The sequence below is a fragment of the Trachinotus anak genome, unplaced genomic scaffold (genome assembly GCF_046630095.1).
Source record: "Trachinotus anak isolate AG129_WGS33_773 ecotype Australia unplaced genomic scaffold, CSIRO_AGI_Tana_v1 ptg000025l, whole genome shotgun sequence".
NCBI classification, from domain to species: domain Eukaryota; kingdom Metazoa; phylum Chordata; class Actinopteri; order Carangiformes; family Carangidae; genus Trachinotus; species Trachinotus anak.
Genome location: NW_027273876.1, coordinates 11706946 through 11724937, shown reverse-complemented (window position 1 = coordinate 11724937; position 17992 = coordinate 11706946). Strand labels below are relative to the sequence as shown.

At 41.0% G+C, this 17992-nt stretch overlaps 3 protein-coding genes across 5 annotated transcripts; 2 read left to right on the top strand and 1 right to left on the bottom strand.

The window, feature by feature from the left end:
• The first annotated feature begins 155 nt into the window (after positions 1-155).
• tlcd3bb (TLC domain containing 3Bb) lies at positions 156-7640 on the top strand. Its single transcript, XM_071462027.1, has 7 exons — positions 156-732; positions 2120-2322; positions 2605-2688; positions 3144-3369; positions 4177-4272; positions 5268-5377; positions 5543-7640. Exons 2-7 carry the CDS (start codon positions 2198-2200, stop codon positions 5808-5810), a joined length of 909 nt encoding a protein of 302 aa, XP_071318128.1. The 5' UTR covers positions 156-732; positions 2120-2197; the 3' UTR covers positions 5811-7640.
• A 592-nt stretch (positions 7641-8232) lies between these two features.
• On the bottom strand, positions 8233-10682 carry pagr1 (PAXIP1 associated glutamate-rich protein 1). Of its 2 annotated transcripts, none has more exons than XM_071462028.1 (5): positions 10494-10682; positions 9961-10194; positions 8894-9227; positions 8709-8797; positions 8233-8617 (listed from the first exon to the last, which is right to left on the bottom strand). In XM_071462028.1, exons 2-5 carry the CDS (start codon positions 10151-10153, stop codon positions 8382-8384), a joined length of 852 nt encoding a protein of 283 aa, XP_071318129.1. In that variant the 5' UTR covers positions 10154-10194; positions 10494-10682; the 3' UTR covers positions 8233-8381. The 2 variants fall into 2 exon arrangements, with proteins under 2 accessions (XP_071318129.1, XP_071318130.1); XM_071462029.1 differs by having other exon boundaries at positions 9961-10191.
• A 211-nt stretch (positions 10683-10893) lies between these two features.
• Positions 10894-17758, top strand: kif22 (kinesin family member 22). Of its 2 annotated transcripts, none has more exons than XM_071462004.1 (13): positions 10894-11173; positions 11495-11691; positions 11801-11928; positions 12173-12324; positions 12819-13028; positions 13604-14000; positions 14389-14509; positions 14969-15089; positions 15309-15489; positions 16067-16152; positions 16446-16646; positions 16795-16854; positions 17576-17758. In XM_071462004.1, exons 2-13 carry the CDS (start codon positions 11504-11506, stop codon positions 17603-17605), a joined length of 1875 nt encoding a protein of 624 aa, XP_071318105.1. In that variant the 5' UTR covers positions 10894-11173; positions 11495-11503; the 3' UTR covers positions 17606-17758. The 2 variants fall into 2 exon arrangements, with proteins under 2 accessions (XP_071318105.1, XP_071318104.1); XM_071462003.1 differs by having other exon boundaries at positions 11479-11691.
• Positions 17759-17992: the final 234 nt, after the last annotated feature.

The following is a 17992-nucleotide window of genomic DNA, read 5'->3' as shown; positions in this document are numbered from 1 at the left end:
CACTTCTCAAAGTCCTTACACACAAATGACATGACTAGGCAACTATATGTAAGTCTTTAATTGATTTTACAGAATTACAGCGATTTTCTGAATGAAACGCATAAATAGGCCTACTGGATGCTTTTGTTTGCGTCTAAATTACTTTTTTTTGTCTTGTTTGTTGTTAACCATGCATGCAGCTGGAACAGACGGTCTCCTTATAGTGAATCCATTCAGCATTTTTCCTGCACGGAAAACGGCAAAACCCAATTTACAAAATGCAGTGCAGTGAGTGGTGCAAATTTCTCGTCATGACACTCCGCCGCCGCCTGGACCTGTAGGAACTAGCTGGCGCAGCAGTCCACAGTGTTGAGTCAACGTTGCATCTGTGAGGCTGAGGCAGATGCGATGACATAGCGGCTGGAGCGGCTAACGTTACCTTCACATCTGGATCGGACTGTGTCCTTCGCGTTTTTTCGTCGGTTTGTCGCGTTTTTAAAGTAGCTGTTTGCTTAAGCTGTCCAGATCACAAGCTAGCCACCAATGCTCTCAGTGAGCTGCCCTCGCATAGATTTCGATCTAAGTTGCTGCAAGCTAGCGTTAGCTCGCTGCTGCTACCCTTCAGACATTGAAGTGGCCACATAAACATGCGGATCATCGAGGCGGAGAGCCCTGGGACATCTCTAACGTTAAACGCTTTCTGCAGGACACGAGTTTCGACTGGCCGCTGACTGGACTCCGCAGAGTCTCTGCGTAAATACTGTTTAAGATTTTGCATTTATTCTTAACATGTGTACACTTCAAATCTGTTTAGCCAGTTAGCCATGGTTGGCGTGGACGGGGATCGGTTTGCTCAGTTGCTACTGCTAACTGCTACAAACAAATAACAAGCTAACAAAACTGTTTAGCGTCAACCTAACGTTTTCGTGAAGGAGTGACAAAACGTGGATAGTGGCACATTGGGGTATTAGCTGTCGTTTGTGGGTGTCATCATCTTGCTAACTACAGTTTTTTCAATGTGGTCCAAGTGAAATGGTTGCTAACCAAGGCAGCGGTGACTAACTGTCACAACTGTGTGTCGGGTAGCTGCTAACGTTAGCTAACGGTCCTAGCGTCATTGTTAGCACTGATTCAGCAGCGCAGACAGTTGGTCACACTTACCAGGGGTTAGGACTCACATCTAATGTCAGCAATATTGTCTCTTTTTTATTAAAGCCACATATTTGTTTGATGGCTGACCCAGTTTTTTGCCAATGAGTTGACAACATAATGGCAAAGCTCGTTACCTGTAGCTGTCTGGTGTTATTGTTAGCTGAACTAGCTGGTTTATTTGATGGAAAGCGTACAGTATATACAAGGTAACGGTAGTTCAGTACCAAATAGATTTGACAAGTGTCCTCTTGGAGTTAAAACTGCACAATGTAGCCAAAGTTGTGTAAGCTAACCTTAACATTAGCGGTCTGACAGATCGGCGCCAATAACTGAATAGTTTAGTAACAGGTCAACCTCAAGCCGGTCTCACTTTGCTCATTTTGTGAGCTACCTGTCAAAGTATGGCCATTATTATTATGTTATTATCATTATTTTTTGCAGAAAAGGTGCCTTTCGCTAACGTTGTTAACAGGAACTATAGGCACCAGCAGCTCATACCTGTGTCGATATGTTCGACGTTCAGGACTTTAAAGTAGCGCAATGCGTATTTTGCTAATGGACTTCAACTTTTTAATGAGTCAGCTAGTCCAGTGTAAGCAAACTGAGAACCGCATGGAAATACCACATGGTTGTCCTTGCAATAAATGGGAATGGCGCTTACAGTGTCATCAGATGGTCAGGGCAGTATGGCGCACAAAAAGACCTTCTATCTGATATTCTGCCACTGCCTCTGTACTCAGCAATTATATAGTCTCCCAGCTTTCTATCACATGATCTGTTCTCTTTCACCTTCTATGTAAACCTGTTTTCCACACCGTGCCTGGACTGTCTTTGATACCCCTTAGTAATAAGTAATATATTGCCACATACATTGGACTTTGATAGTGTGCTTTGTTTGTTATCACAGTAAATGCATACATCTGGGAGTTGCCACCAGTAAGATCAATATGATCTGTTTATCTACTGTCTGATATTTTGTGTTTTTCAGAGAGGGGAAAGATCGACGGATCTCAAGGACCAGATTGCCCGCTGAACTTTTTGCCTCTCAGACAGATCGCCAGGGACCATGCTGACCATCCTCGCTGCTGGGTCTGTGTTCTTTCCAGGCCTTTTCCTGCTGTCCAAACAATGCCTGAAGTCCATCCCAGCACTGAGGTGGAGCGAAGGAGATGCAGTCATTGTGTCTGCCAGGTGACACTTTCATTTACTTGGTTTTTGTTTAATGTGTACTTGAATGTGAGTACCTTATGGATTGTTGAGACTTGTGTAGACGTGTAGTCCTTTGCATAACTCCTGATTATGACAGGTTGTTGTGGCTGGATTTTTACCAAGTACTTTCAGCTGCATTGTTTCAGCATAAAAGCAGACGGGCACTACTCTCTTTCTGTGTGTTACCCAGACAGCCTAGAACGTTTCACCACACTTGATAATGAGAAATGCATTATTTGTTTCCTTGCCATTTTCATCTCCCAGGTTGGTGTCATCAGTTCAGGCAGTCATGGCTTCTTCAGCTGGCTACATCATTGCTTCTTCCTGCAAGGACATCATCGAGGACCAGTAAGTCCAGAAATGCTTATTAGAAATTATTCTATCACTTTTAACCAGCCTGTCCTGTCATGTATATAACAAGTTAAGTTGTTCAAGGTTTTATGTTTTACCATGCAAAGGCACTTTGGGATGTGGGCTTCATTTCATATATCATATAAATTATTAAATATATATTATATGAATTAAAATGTAAACCAAAAACTGTACTTTACGTTGATGCCTTGTCGGAGAGCAGTAAATGATGGAGTATGTAAGCAGTTTTTAGTTCAGCAATCATGAAGTTTTTTCTACTTATGACTGGATATGTCAAACAGTTTTATTTACCAACTGAACAGGCTAACATGGTATCAGGAAAATTTTGCTCTTACTGATAACAAAGATCTGTTTGAGTGAATTCCTAGCTTGCGCTGATTATTCTTCACTTTCTGTTTATGAAATCCAGCATCTCCTCTTCTCTCACGCAGGCATTGGCTGACTAGCACTTACATCATGTTTGCTGTTCCCTACTTCGTGTATGACATCTACGCAATGTTCATGTGCTACTGGTACAAGCTACGGGTCAAAGGGCATGAGGAGGCCTCGGCAGCACCCCAGCACATGAGCTCAGCACTGACCAGCTACTTGCGTCGTGAGTTCCTCATGGTGCTGCACCATGTTGTCATGGTCACCGTCTGCTTCCCCGTCTCTGTGGTAACTGTCACATATTGCTCTTTCTGTTGCTCTGAGAGTGAAGCAAAGCAAGGGAAAATATTGCACTGTATTATTTAAATGCAACTGCCCACTTTTAGATAGTTTCATCTTTTTTTCTAAAGGTACAATATAGTTATGGGGAAAGTTTACAGTATACAGGTATGCAGTATGATGGTATGTTGAGAGGTGCAGTTAGCTTTATGCAAAAACATCTCCTCAAAAGCTTGCAAATTAACTTGAAGACCTTAGTTTTTAACACTTTCAACATAATAACCTATGGTTTACAGTTCACTGTAGATATTTTGTAAGTACAGGCTTAAAGTACATATAGTCAGATTGACTTTTTCCAGAATCATTGTATTAGAGATGCAGCTAACAATTATTTTTGTAATTGCCAATTACTGCCAGTTATTTCTCAATTAGTTTCTATAAAACATGAGAAAACTCAAAGATATGCAGTTTACTGTTAAACCAAGGAAAAAGCAACAAAACGAGAATGATTGATGATGAACGAAGGTTTTACAGTATATGTCCCTCTTTTTGAGAGAAGTTGCTACTTAATCCAGACATCTATGAAACACTCTCTGCTTTGCAGAGTTGTTCACTGTGTATTCAGACTGTGTACAGGCATTATAATGTCATCCACAAGTTTGTCTGACTCTAAAAAAGAGGGAATTAAGTAATAATGTTTTTTTTTTAGCCCCAGGTAGGTATAAATTAGCAGATGTGTATTTATTGTAAATCTGGCAGAAAGCAAAGGAACAAAGCTGTAACTGACGAATGATCAACTTCCTTATCTCTCCCTAGTTTTGGCGGCAAGGAAAGGGAGATTATTTCCAGGGTATAATGTTCATGGCTGAGCTCAGCACTCCATCTGTCTGCTTAGGAAAAATCCTTATCCAGGTAAGTGTCTTTGCTCAGACTCCAAGAAGTTATAGGTGTTTCTGCATGCGCATGTGTCACACTAAAGTTCTTCTGCACTCTCCACTTCTTTCTTCCCTTTTCGTTCAATGGAGATTATATTTCCGGTCATTCCCAGCATGCAGCTTGTTCATGCCCATCGGCTCCTGTTGACTGTGTCATGAAACATCAGTCATTAATCGGTAACACGGTTTTTGTGAATGCACATTGTAGGAGCTGCATCCACCTGTGTCTGTTTTAGGTTTGTGTAGGAGTGTGTACAACGTTTCAGTGTCTGGGTGAAAGTTGTCCCTCCATTGCTTTCTGCTTGACCCTCATGAGCCTTCTACAGCTGTTAGCCTCTGAATATAGCCCCTAGTATTTAGGCTGGATATTCAGTAGATACAATATCAGCTTGTCCTTCTATCCTCTATCACTCAGCACCCTGCCCCTCCCGTCCCTGACAACAGCACATGTGGTCGTTTGATAAACAACAGCTGTGGCCCTCTTGTACCTATAGAATGAAGAACAAGACAATGAATAACAAAAAAACAATAGTGCATTTGTTGATGCGATGCCATGTAATTTTAGGATATGAGACAAGTGAATGGGCAAGAGGAAAACCTTTTTTAGGGAAATGCATGTGAGCTTGTTCTCGGTGTTATCTCACTGAAGCAGGTTGACTGTTCAAGATAAATGTTAAGTCATCTGCTGTAAACAAATGAGAATGTAAAGGACTGCTTCACTGACACACACGCTGTCCTCCCGCCTCCTGTAGAAATCAGCCTGTGCCCAACCAGCAGCATGGCATACTGTGCTCTCCATCGCCACTTGTTCAGCCCATGCAGATACTATTAACTGATATAACAATGTTGGTATTAACAATATAACGATGGCAAATGAGATTAACTTCGTCAGCTTTTACCAAACTGTACTGCTTGCTTTTCTTTCTCCCTCTCTCTCGACCTCTCCCTCTGTTTTTTTTTTTCCGCTCTCAGTACAAACAGCAACACACTCTCCTGCACAAAGTGAATGGGGCTCTTATGCTGATCACTTTTTTCATCTGTCGAGTCCTCCTCTTCCCTTACCTCTACTACGTCTATGGAAGGTATGTCTTTCTTTCCATCTGTTTTCTCATGTTCTGCTGTCTCGCTGAGCTGGGGTTAGTAACTTGCACAGCCACGTGATCTCTACCTTGTGGATTATGGAAATAAGACTGGGAACATGTGCTTACAGTCCTGCAATCTTTTATGTCTCCTCTATTTATATCCAGGTACGCGTCCATCCCCTTCCACATGGTTCCCTTCTCAGTGCCGTGGCACTGTAACCTCGGTGCTGCTCTGCTCATGGCCCCCCAGCTCTACTGGTTCTCCCTAATTTGCAGGGGCGCCCTTCGACTATTTACAGGCTCCTCCCGCTCTCAGAGACCACGCCCACCCACAGCCGCACCAAAGGAGCGCCAGACGGATGGCAGCGCACTGCCCCAGCCTGCCAATGGCTACAGCACGCGCTCCACAGAGCCTGAGCTGGCCACTCACTGAGAAGAGTGGAGGGGAGGGTGGGGAGGGAAGGAAGGCGAATGTACCAATGAGTATGTAAAGGAAAGAAAGTTGAGGGAAAAGTGAGACTTGAAACAAGTAGCAATTTGAAGAAAGCTACACACGATGGCCTCAAATAGTGCTGAAGTCGTTGTGGCCAGCAGTCAAACTCTCAACAGCTGAGTGATTTGGTTGCTGGCCTTCAAGTACTTCAGCATCTCAGTTTGTAGGAAACGAAAGGGGTGTTAGCACACTCGGTATTTAACGATGTCATCAGGCACTGTGACAGACAGGAACATGCACTGACCTGAGAGGAATTTGCCTGGATGTATAGCAAGCATAGGTGGCTATTTCCCTCATGTAGATCAAATTCAGTCCTCTCTGCCTCACGGTATGGGAAGAGCAGGAAAATAGGAATGTATTATATTGTATGTTAGTATATTTGCTGTAGATGGAAGGCCTAATTCAGTTTAGTAATGAAGAAGACCTTCAAAAAAGAAAAAAAATCCTGGCTAAGCAGTATTTTGACTTGTTAGTGTTTATTATCTGTATCCTCTATGTAGTCACTGTCACTCTAACAAAATGTAACCAACCTGCAGACTGACTCATCTTTAGAAGGGAGATAATCTCGTAAGACTGTATTCTGCTGCCTTATCCCGTTTCCCCCTCATTCTTTGCGGTTTCTTTACATTTTTATTTATTTTTATCCTCAGAGGAGAAGAAAGAGGTTTTCCTCGGGCACAAAAATGTGACGGGTGTACATAGCTGATGTAAAATTGTCCTTATTTCCATGTCAGTATTAGGTCAATGGTCCTTCCCCCCCCACACACACACACACACATTTTTTCAGGTTTTGTCTCATTTCTGCATCTGATGTTTCTACAGACACTGTTTGAACGATTATGTTTCAGCATTAAAACAAAACATTTCACAGTTTTACAGCTTAGTGTCCTCAGACTTCCCCCAAACGTTTTGCCAGTGCTTCTCGTTTCAGTGTAGATATTACTTAATTCCATTTACTGGTATCACAGTGTTTTTTTGCATACAAGGAAGTGATTCACAGTAGCAGTCACTTAAAACTGAATTTACATGTTGTTTTTTTTTCTTTTAGTTTTGTGCTGATGTAAATCTCGAAACATCCATTTGATTGGCTGAAATATTTCACAAAGGGATCCGTGAGATTTGAGTATTTTTAGCTTTGTTTGGGGACTTGAAATGCTAGAGTTTGAAGGGAAACAAAAGTGATCTTCTGGGGAATCATTCCTTTGTGATTGACATGCAGCACATTTGTCCATGGCAACTTATTTTGATGTTGCTCATTTATTTTTTTAACCATTATTAAGTCTATGAATAATTTTAACATTGTGTGAATTGCTCCAATCATTGAGCCGTGTATTTGAGCCAATGGTTCTATGAACCTTCTATGAGCATACTGGCTTGTTTTATCATTTTATGTTTGTTTAGAGCAGCAACACTGTCCTGGAAATGGGTCAAGAAAAAAAAAAAGTAAACAAAGCTCAGAAACCATCAAGACAGGGCAGCGTGTGCCAAAACATCTGGACAACTGTGGGCATGTTGAACACAGAATATCCATTCCCCTGTTCCATGACTTCATAAGGTACTGCTTCTTGACGATACTAAAACATTTCAACTGATGTACTGTATATTCCACAAAATGCTTGTTATTTATTTGTAAGTATTTATTTATTTATTTATTTGGTTTGTGGTTTTGAATGCATATTTATGCATACATATTATACTCTATGCTTCTGAGCCTTATGTGAAGGCTGTATTGTTACTCAAACTTAGCTAAAATATACTTCTCTGTCCTGAGCCTGCCTCGAGTCTTTATTTTTCTGTTGGATCAGTGTTGAAAATATTTTATTTTAAATCATTTGACTTAGACATCCCTCCTCTATCCTTAAAAACAAACCAGTAGAGGGCGCTAGAATTCATAACTTTATGTAATGGCATTAACTCTTAACCATTTTATATATTTTTAGCACTGGAAAGTGGACTGATTTCTGCTGCTTAGTGCAGTAGGAAAAGACTTTTCATGAGCAGTGTTCCATACATTAATGTGAAAAATGATTGAATATAATATATATATTGAGACAAAGTTGTCTAGTGCCAGAGATTTTATTATATTTATAGTGTGATAGGAATCTCTTTAATATCTGTACCAAACCATTGTGGGCAATGAGCATTAATGAGCAGGACTGCTTTATGGCAATATTTTCTTATATAATATTTGCATAAATGCGATGATATACCCTTTTTTTAGGTAGTTATCTTGTTATTTTATAAATTAAGTTTCACAATCATTTGTTTATTACAATATAGATCGCTATGATAGTATGCTTATTACAGGGAATTTTTATGTAGATCAATTACCCTCACTGTCCACTGAGTACAACAGAGTTACTCCAGGGTTAAAATGTTTATTGCCATCATACAAAACACACATAGAAAACATACAAAACTCGTTACATATAAAAATTCAAGTTTTGAGAAAGCCTCAGAAAGCTTGTGTCCTTGTTTGCCTTTGAGCAAGTCCTCATCTCTCTTAATACTTCAGTATCTCCTCTGTCTCGGGGAGAAGATGGTGTTGGGGTTGCTGTCTCGCTCCCTCTCTTTCTCCCGCTCTTTCTGGCTGTTGGGAGACAGGGCTTCCTCCAGCTTCTTGTCGCTCTTGAAGAGATCTCGGCCTGTACGCATGATATGCTCCTCAATTTTGCGGTGGCGCTTCATGTCTGACAGCACTTTGTCCAGCCGAGCTTCCCTTTTCACAGAGGAGCGGGCTGAAGATCCTGGGAGAGAAAGAAAAACATTAAACTTGATACAAAAAAAAAAAAAAGAAAAAACAGCTACAGCCTACTCTCTGTGTACTGTCCATCACACCTGGTGTTCTGCGTCTGTTGATGAAGGCATTTTTTGGAGTGGCTTGCAATTGCTCCTCATCAAAGTCAAACTCAGTTGGAGTTGGAGGCCTGGAAAAAAAGAATTCATGAGCTTTCTCATTCTAAACCAGTGTACAAACCAAAATCTTAAAACAGGAAATGATTGAGAAGAACACCAATACTGACTTGCGCTCTCTCTCCTCCCGCTCCCTTTCCTTCGCCGCCTCTTCCTCATCATCTCTTTCAGGTGATGGGGTACGTTCAGGTGTAGGGGGCCTTCTGGGAAGGGGCACAAAGTTCAGTTCCAGCATCTCTCCTTTAGCAAGGATATCATAGAGTCTCTTGATCTCAGCAGGGGGGGGCATCCAGTTTTTGGGGTCCTCCATTTCCTCGTCGCTATATGCAAGCTCCCATTCATCGTCCACTTCTGCAGCCTGTTTTCCCTCTTCACCATCCACCCCTGTGTCTGCCTGGGCTCCATCCTTGTGCACCTCTCCTTCCACTGCATCCGTGTTGCCATCTGAGAAAGCAGTAAACAGGCATAATAAAAGTCCATTTAACAAGAGTTGTTGAGTAAAAGGAAAATCAATGTTATTATGCATTATACAGAATTATCGGCACTTCAGGATTACATTAGATATGCATCACTTTTAGAGAAATTACAGTACCACAAATGTTATGAATCAAGTACTGGGTAAAACTCATGAACAGTTTAGGAAAATTAAAATTTAAAGCTATTGGTGAAGGAAAACAAAAAAGTCAAATTATTATTAAACCTTTTTTGATCACATCATATGTGTTCAAACTGATAAATGCTGTTGAATTAAAGGGCCTCAAATAAAATGCATGTCTCATGTCTCGTAACTTACACCTCATACATATTCAGGTCATTTTTTATGCTGTTATATATTTGATTACTAATACATTAATTTTGTGCATTGATTGTACACTTGTTCAGATCTTCAGACATCTGTACTTAAACGCAATGCAGTGCAAAACACATTTTTATACCTAACCTGCATATTTTTACCAATGCAATCATAGCTTACCTACAATTTGTCAATCCCTTTGTTTTTTTATGCCCTACATTACTCATACTGGTTGTTACAAAATAGATATTAAGAAGTGCATCTGTAACAGGCACTTTTAAGTCTTTGCCTACCCTCATAAAGGTAAAACCTCTTCCCTACAACTGTATTAATGCCTGCATACGATATTTCCCTCTTTCTATTTATGTTTCTTAATGGAGTTACCGTTTTCATCCTTGGTTGTAGCGTCCTCCTCCTCTGTGGCAGTTGTCATCTCTGTGTCCTGTTGCTCTGTCTTGCCCTCCTCCTCCTCCTCCTCCTCCTGCTGCTCTTTGCCTGCTGCAGGTTTTTCTGTGTCCTTCACCCCCAGAGCCTCGATGCCCTCTCTCAGTGAAGAGTCCGTGGCCTCGGTCTGCATCCTTCCCACTGCTGCTGGTGAACTTTCTATTCACGGACCTGCTTTATGAAAACAAACACACACACACAAAAAAAACATTTTAGCACACAAGAGAGAAAGTATAGGTATGTGAGGTTAAGGGGGTCTTGGAGAGAGCTAGCCAAGAGTCAGGCGTATAATGTTTCACGGATATCTTGACGGTAAACTGTTAACTTTGCTGAATAAAAAGCAGTCAACATTGCAACACGTAATTTTATCACTAATTGATTTAATCGAGCTTGCTAACATCAGGCCTGACCGCCAGCTATTTCCAAAACAGCAATTGCAATTAGCCAGCCAGTGTTCCTTAAATTGTCATTACCTGTTTCTGGTAGATCGGTGTTGTTGTAGTTAAATGTTAGGTCGAATTATCTTTTCGAGGGAATAAAGTCACCAAAGCTCTCCATGAGACTTGCTAGGGATAAAAAGCGATTATGCATAGACGTAAACATAGCGCCATTTTGGACTCGAAGAACTGTGTGACGACCTGCTCAGCTCCGTGAGGCTGTGCGTTTCCGCTGATTACACGTCATGTGGATGGTCCATCAGTAGCCTTAGCAACCGGCTAAAGCTAACGTCGTTGTAGTAGAGATCTGCTGTGACACGACTTCCTGCCCAGCGCGCAATCGCAAACAGGGCTGAATGCCTGTCGGGTGAAATTCTAATACACATATTTTGCTTCACTGCTTCACGTTAATTACTTATTTTGAAAGATGAACATATGTGTTTATACAGCATTATCGTTGACGGCAGTATTTGATGACCGAGTAAATCCTGTAAATGAGGACACTAGACGTCAAGTAGGCGCCAGTGTTTCCGCGACTTCTGATTGGTTAATGGTGGTTTCCGGTAGCAGCGCACTTCATTTGAAAAACCTTCCGTTAGCTCTTAGCGGGGGGGGGGTCGACCGCCATTGTTAAAAGACGGCGTCCGCAATGTTGCATTAAGTGGAACTTTTGAGAATAACAAAGATTTTGTTCTAGGAATCTGCAAATAATACCGGTAAGCATTAACGAAACACTTGCAATTAATTCGGTGAAGCAGCGACGGACTGATGCTAGGCTAACGGTCGTTTGAGAGCAAGACTAAAGTTATCGCAACTTGACGCTAGCCACATTAGCGTGTTATTAGCCGATTAAAACCATCGATAATAAAGTATATTTTTAACATATTGCTTTTTTAATCAAGTCGGCGATTAATATAATTTAGGCTAGTTGAAAATCTGCATTATTAAACCTGAAATTTTACTCAAGTACGTTGGCGTAAGCGTAAGTCATACGTGGCTAACTTGGCTTGTTGTTATCCAGGCCTTTTGTTTTCAAGAGCTCAAACATGGCTCAGCGTGTGGCGGTACCAGATGGAGGAAGCAAGAAGACATCTAGGGTTCGGGTGGCAGTTCGTCTGCGGCCGTACATGGACAAGCAAGATGAGAAAGGCGAGGGACCGTGTGTGAGAGGCCTGGACTCCAAGAACCTGGAAATAATCAACTGGAGGAACGCTACAGAGACGGTCAAATACCAGTCAGTACCCTCATCATAAATGAACTGTTTTCATTCCTAAATAATTCTGTGAATAGTTCAAATTATTGTCCAACAGTAAGGTCTAAGAGCGTTGTGTATATTGTTTCAGTTTTGACGTTTTTCATGGGGAACAAACGACACAGAAAGAGGTTTTCCTCTCATCAGTGAAGCCTATTCTGCCACACATACTGAATGGACAAAATGCCAGTGTTTTTGCTTATGGGCCGACAGGAGCAGGTATGTTAAGGAAAGAATGCAAATATTGCTCTTGTTTACTTGTGTTTTCGTTACCTGACTGTGTGATCCAGTCTCCAGTTTTCATAAAATATTTCTCTTAATGGTATAAATGTAAGTCATATTGATAGGGGGATTTTAAATGAGCGAATTATATGAATTCACCCAGTAAAATAGAGACAACTTGCTTTTAAAGTTTACTCGTTTGTATATAAATTGCATTTTTTTCCTACCAACTCTTCCACAGGTAAGACCCACACCATGTTGGGCAGTTCAGAGCAGCCAGGTGTGATTCCTAGAGCTGTTCGCGAGGTCTTCAATCTGGTTAAAGCAAAGGATGAGGATGAAGGATGGGACTACAGCATTGGCATGTCTTATTTGGAAATTTACAATGAGAAGGTATGAATGGTTGGCTGTATACACAGTAGAGTGTGACACATTGCCAGTAGTTCAGAATAGTTTGTAAGATTGACATTAAGATCTGATAAATAACCTTCTATTTTGCTGTTGAAAACCAAATGCTTTGTCATGTAAACAACATAAGTGAAACCGGTCTCCGCCCAAACCCTCCCTTTTTAGGTGGCAAGCCATTAATACAGTCATTAAAAAACACTTAACTTAAAAAGCACAGAGTTCTTCAACTGAAGTGCTTGTGCATCTCTGTATCTAATGCCAGGTTTTCTGCCTTTTCTATCCAGCTGTGTACTGCTCTAATTGTTGTATATCTACTTCTTTGTTAGTAGAACTGTAGCTTTTGATTGTAGCTAATATTCTTTTAGTAATTTCTTCACTGTGTACATCATATACAGGTATTTAGTTATAGCTACATTGTTTTTTTGTTTTTTAATGGACATTGTGCAATCCATCATTGCATTCATCTTTCATCGTCTTAGGTTCTAGATCTTCTATCACTGAGCTCCCAAGATCTGCCAATCAGAGAGGACAAGGACAAGAACATCCTTATCCCCGGCCTTACGCACACAACAATCTCCTCCTTCTCAGATTTTGACAAACACTTTGTCCCCGCTAGCCTCAATCGTACTACAGCATCTACCAAACTAAACCAGCGCTCCAGCCGCAGCCACGCTATTCTCCTCATCAAGGTTTGATATTTAATCTGATCAACACTGAAAAGACTGTTATAATTCTCTTTTGAGAGTTGCTCTGTTTTGTTTATTGAGCTGGTTTGTGCATTAGTCTACAGTCGGCAGTCAAATAGCATCTTAAACAGGTCGTGGCCTCTGAGCAGTAGGCCAGGATTTGGTAGCTGGTGCTTAAATCAATTCTCTCTTGCAACACTCCCACTAGCAACCTCTGGGCTTTCTGGGACTACTGAGAGAGATACAAACTGGTGTCTGTTGTTCTATTTTGTCCTGTGTCTACATTCTTATTTACTATGTTGTAGCACTGAATATGTAATGTACCAGAATTATCACAGTGTTTTCCATACACTGATTTTTGACATCCCACCACAATATCAACACTGACCACCACATACTGATAATTGCCAATTTACTGCTAATAGTCAGCTTCCACCACAAATGGAATCAAATTATGTGGGAAGCTTTGCCTCATCTAGCTTTGTATTTCTATTTGCTCCTCCCTCCACTGTTTCTCTGTCATGTCTGACCTTTACGTCATTGCCCTTTCTAAAATCTTCATCTTGTTGATGAATTAGGTTGTACGGACTCAGCGTGCCTTGCCCCACCGACAACAGACAGGCAAGCTGTACTTGGTAGACCTGGCTGGGTCTGAGGACAACCGCCGCACAGGCAACCAGGGCATCCGCCTGAAGGAGAGCGGTGCCATCAACCTGTCCCTCTTCACTCTGAGCAAAGTGGTGGACTCGCTTAACTCTGGCACTGCCGTCCGTGTGCCATACAGAGACAGTAAACTAACACGGCTGTTGCAGGACTCTCTGGGTGGCTCTGCACACTCAGTCATGATCACCAATATTGCACCGGAGTACAAATACTACTTTGATACATTCAGTGCACTCAACTTTGCAGCCAAATCCAAGCTCATTGTGAACAAGCCTTTCACCCGAGAAACTGTTGCTGTGCCCGTGCTGCCAGGTAAGTGAGGAAAGAACAAATTTCTTTCATTCAGAGGACTTCTATGTGTAAAGAAAAAAAGGAAGCGCTAAATTACCTATGTCAGATCCTAGAGGATGATGACTAAGAGTAAACAGCCAGCTCAGTCTCTGGGCAAGATGGATGTAACTTTTTTAAATTGTTAGTTTTGACACATTTTCTTTCCTATGGCATTTTTTCAAAACACATTCTTGACAGATACATTTTGCTGCTCTTCCCTTGGCTTTAATTGAGGTACTGCAATGCAGCCCTGACTGATACTGTGCCATCATCATCTGAAATGCTTTACACTCTAGAGAACCCCACAAACACTGTTGCTTGAGTGCACTGAATACTAAACTGTTAATTTCCCTTCTGCCTTCATCTCCAGTGAAACGGTCCAGAGAGGACCACGAGGCGGGTGGGTCTGGCACTGAGCCACAGAAGAAAAGGCAGAAAGAGGAGAAGAAAACAGAACAGGATGGTTCATCACCTTCTGCACATTTTCACAGGTTAAAGACCACACACGCAGACAGACTTATTGATTATTTGTCTGGCTAATCAGACTTGGGTACTGTGATGTTTGACAGTGAAGACGATGCATTTCCATCTGCCCAAAGCTAAAACATCAAATTAAATTTCCTCTGCTGTATCCATACAACAGCAACTTAAGCAAGCCATAGAATGAGCTGAGATTTTTACAGCTTGTGCTGCAATCAAGTCTCTCTGCAGTGCTCCTATTGGCTACAGCTGCTGTGTCTACTGGATTTGCTTTGGGAGACAGACACGCACTGCTTTCTTGCCATATGTTATCAGGCATACAAGTCTGTCTGGGCTAGGATACTCGTCAACATGTATTTGTTCAGCCTGGTTTACCTTTTGACTTCTGAGTGTATTTGAAAGCCCCTGACCACACTCTCCCCTCTCGCTGTCTACCTACCTTTCCTTGATTTGTTGTGTGTCTCTTTCAGTCTGTCAGAGCCGTCAGTGATGGACAGACTAATAGCTCTGGAGAAGCTGATGATGAGCTGTCAGGACAAAGATAGAACCAGCATGCTGAAAGATGTGGCCCAGTCTCGCAAGGAGATCCAGGTGAAGACGCACACCTACATCAAAACTCTGTTTTTCCTCCAAGAGTAAAAATGTGTATTCCTGTATAATATAGGATTTGATCATTTATATCCACACCTGGTTCAACCTTTGTCTCTGTCTGTTATGATTTGTATGTGATTTTATCTGATACAGTCAGATCTTACTGATTGATCAACTCTTCTTTATGGATATCTGATGGCCATTTTTTGTTTTTCACAGGAGCTCAAAGAGAAGCAGAGGGAGTTTGAGAGCAAGGCGCTTCTGTTCAGTCGGTTGGCTGGAGAAAAGTCCAGTACCAAACAGGAGCCTGTCTTCAAGAATAACACGGCTCCTCTGCAAAGAAAACAGTCAAATGCTACAAAACCCAATAAGCAGCAGGCTGTAGTCCAACCCCTACAAGGTCAGTCAGAAAGTACAGCAGTTTTTTTTCAGTATGTACGTCAAGTTGTAGGAATTTAGCTGACAGAATGCAAAGATGTAGTAGTATCAGATGCTGCTATGCTAAAGCTGCCCTTGAATAATTTAAGTGCTATATGAAAAAATGACCTTGGAAAACCTGTTTCCTATTTTGTAATCCTCTTGTTCATGCTTCCCTAAAGAGTAGTCATTCACTAATTCTTTCATGTTGAATCACTAGAGCTAATGATGAGCTGCAATGTGGCACAAGAGCTCAGTCTGAAATACAGGATATATCAAATGATGATGAGGGGGATTTATTTGTACACCCCTCAGCAGCTCAGAGTGTGAGCCAGATAACTTTCCTTGGAACGTGTATCATGTATTTGTCTTTGAAACAACACTATTTTGTTTTTCTCCAAACTTAATATATAAATGTGACTGTTTGAATGCAAATTTTGGTTTAAATTTTAGTTTCCTTTGCCCTCTGTGAAAATATTTGCCCAGATTAACAGATTGTGTTTTGTGTTTTAATGTGTGACATTATTTAAATTTAATATTAACTGTTCATGTGGTTTCAGTGTCCCAGCTTCAACCTCTTGCAGTCGGCAAAAAACAGTCCGTCTGCGTCAAGAAGAAAGAGAGGAAGCTTTCCGACCAGGTTGAGGTCAGCATCCGAGCCTTGACTGTGCTGTGCTTAGCTTGACTCATCTGCAGAATTGCAAGCAATCAGATACAAGCTGACACAGTGCATTACCTTCAGTTTGTTTCTTGACTCGACAGACGCAGCAAAATTAACTGCCTTTCCAAGCCAATATGAACAAATAAATGTTGACAGTTAAACATAGATTTTATGTACTGGATATTTTCTGTAACTGTTTAAAATCTCAATTGTAAATGCAGTCTGTTTGTTTTTTTTTTTTAATGACTTTATCTGTATTTATCATTTCTCTCTCTCAGCCTCCAGATGGTAAAGAGAACATAATGGAGAATGACTGGGAGTACCAGTTTGAGACGTCTGTGCTGGAGCAGTCCAGGCAGAAAATCCTGCAGGTTCTCAACTCTGGCTCCCTCAAAGAGCTGAAAGGTCTGCAGCAGATCGGCGACAAGAAGGCAAAGCTCATCCTGGGCTGGAGGGAGATCCATGGTCACTTTACCAAGGTTGATAGAGAAAATGTTGCTCTTGTTTTATCATGTAAATCACCCCATAGCCACACCTAGACTTTAGCTTTTCTGATATCTGGTGATGAGTGGCTGTAGATTTTAATGTATTTGTGACTTTATGAATGTTTTTTTGTTTGTTTTGCAGTTGGAAGATCTGGTGAAAGTTGAGGGTATGACAGAAAAAAGATTTTCCTCTTTTATGAAGGTAAGCCGAGTCCTGAATTTATTTTTGTCCTGACTAAAATATCTCAACAAATTTTTAGATGGATTACCATGAAAATAATCAAAACCATCAAGAAATATTGTTTGGAATATTTAAAAAATACTGTACCATAGCTCATTTGGCACTTTGTTTCCTTTCTGCAATGTCAATAATTGCAGCGTTAGCTGTGTGGCTTGTTATTTATGTTTGTCACATAATCAGTAAACCTTTTTCAATCATCATTAAAATAAATTAAGAGGTGGCACCTTTAATTGTAATTGCACAATTATAAAACTTTGCCAGTTGCCTTCAAAAGATCTTGTATGCTGAAAGATGTGACATTTTAAAATGAATAATAGGTTTATAATAATAGATGTTTTTATATAATCTTAATGAACTTTATGAACATAAACCTCAGTTAAGCTGCAGCGCAGCGGTTTAAACACACCAATGTGATCATGAGACTTGAACCCAGACAGCGCAGGTTTAAACCCATCCTGAACCTTAAACTGCAGCTAAGCTAACAACATGTGTGACTGTGAACGTGTTAGCATTTAGCTCAGAGCTTTACTGTGCCTCGGTACAGTCTCACAAAGATGTTAGCATGGCTGCTCTCTCTGGTCCATACTAATAACTTATAGTGCGGCTCATTGTGCTGCTGTAGGGGTGATCATGCTTTTACTCTGTGCTATTGTTAATTTCTTCTTTTTATGTCTTTTTTCAGGCAAACATCCTGAGTGCCATGGGAAAATAATTTTTTTTTTTTTTTATCCTTAATTTTTGTGTATATAATCTTTGTCAGAGGTTTTTATTTGTCTTTTATGCATTGTTTTATGCTGTTTTTGTAGTTACAACTGTGCTCCAGCTGGTGGCGCACTAATGCTTTTAATAAACGCCTTTCACATCATTGAATGTTCGAGTGTTTTACTTTATGATGGTAAACAAATCTGATCGTCACCTTCACATGTGAGCCAAACGTCCTCTACACTGAACTGTCTCAGGCCACGAATCAACATCTCTGTTAGTATTTCACCGCATATTTCCGGTTTGAAAACCTAACTGGGCTAATTTGTGAACTCTTGTCCTCTGCAAGCGGGAGACGGGAGGACATCCTCTATACTCTGATGCAGCATCATTGGGT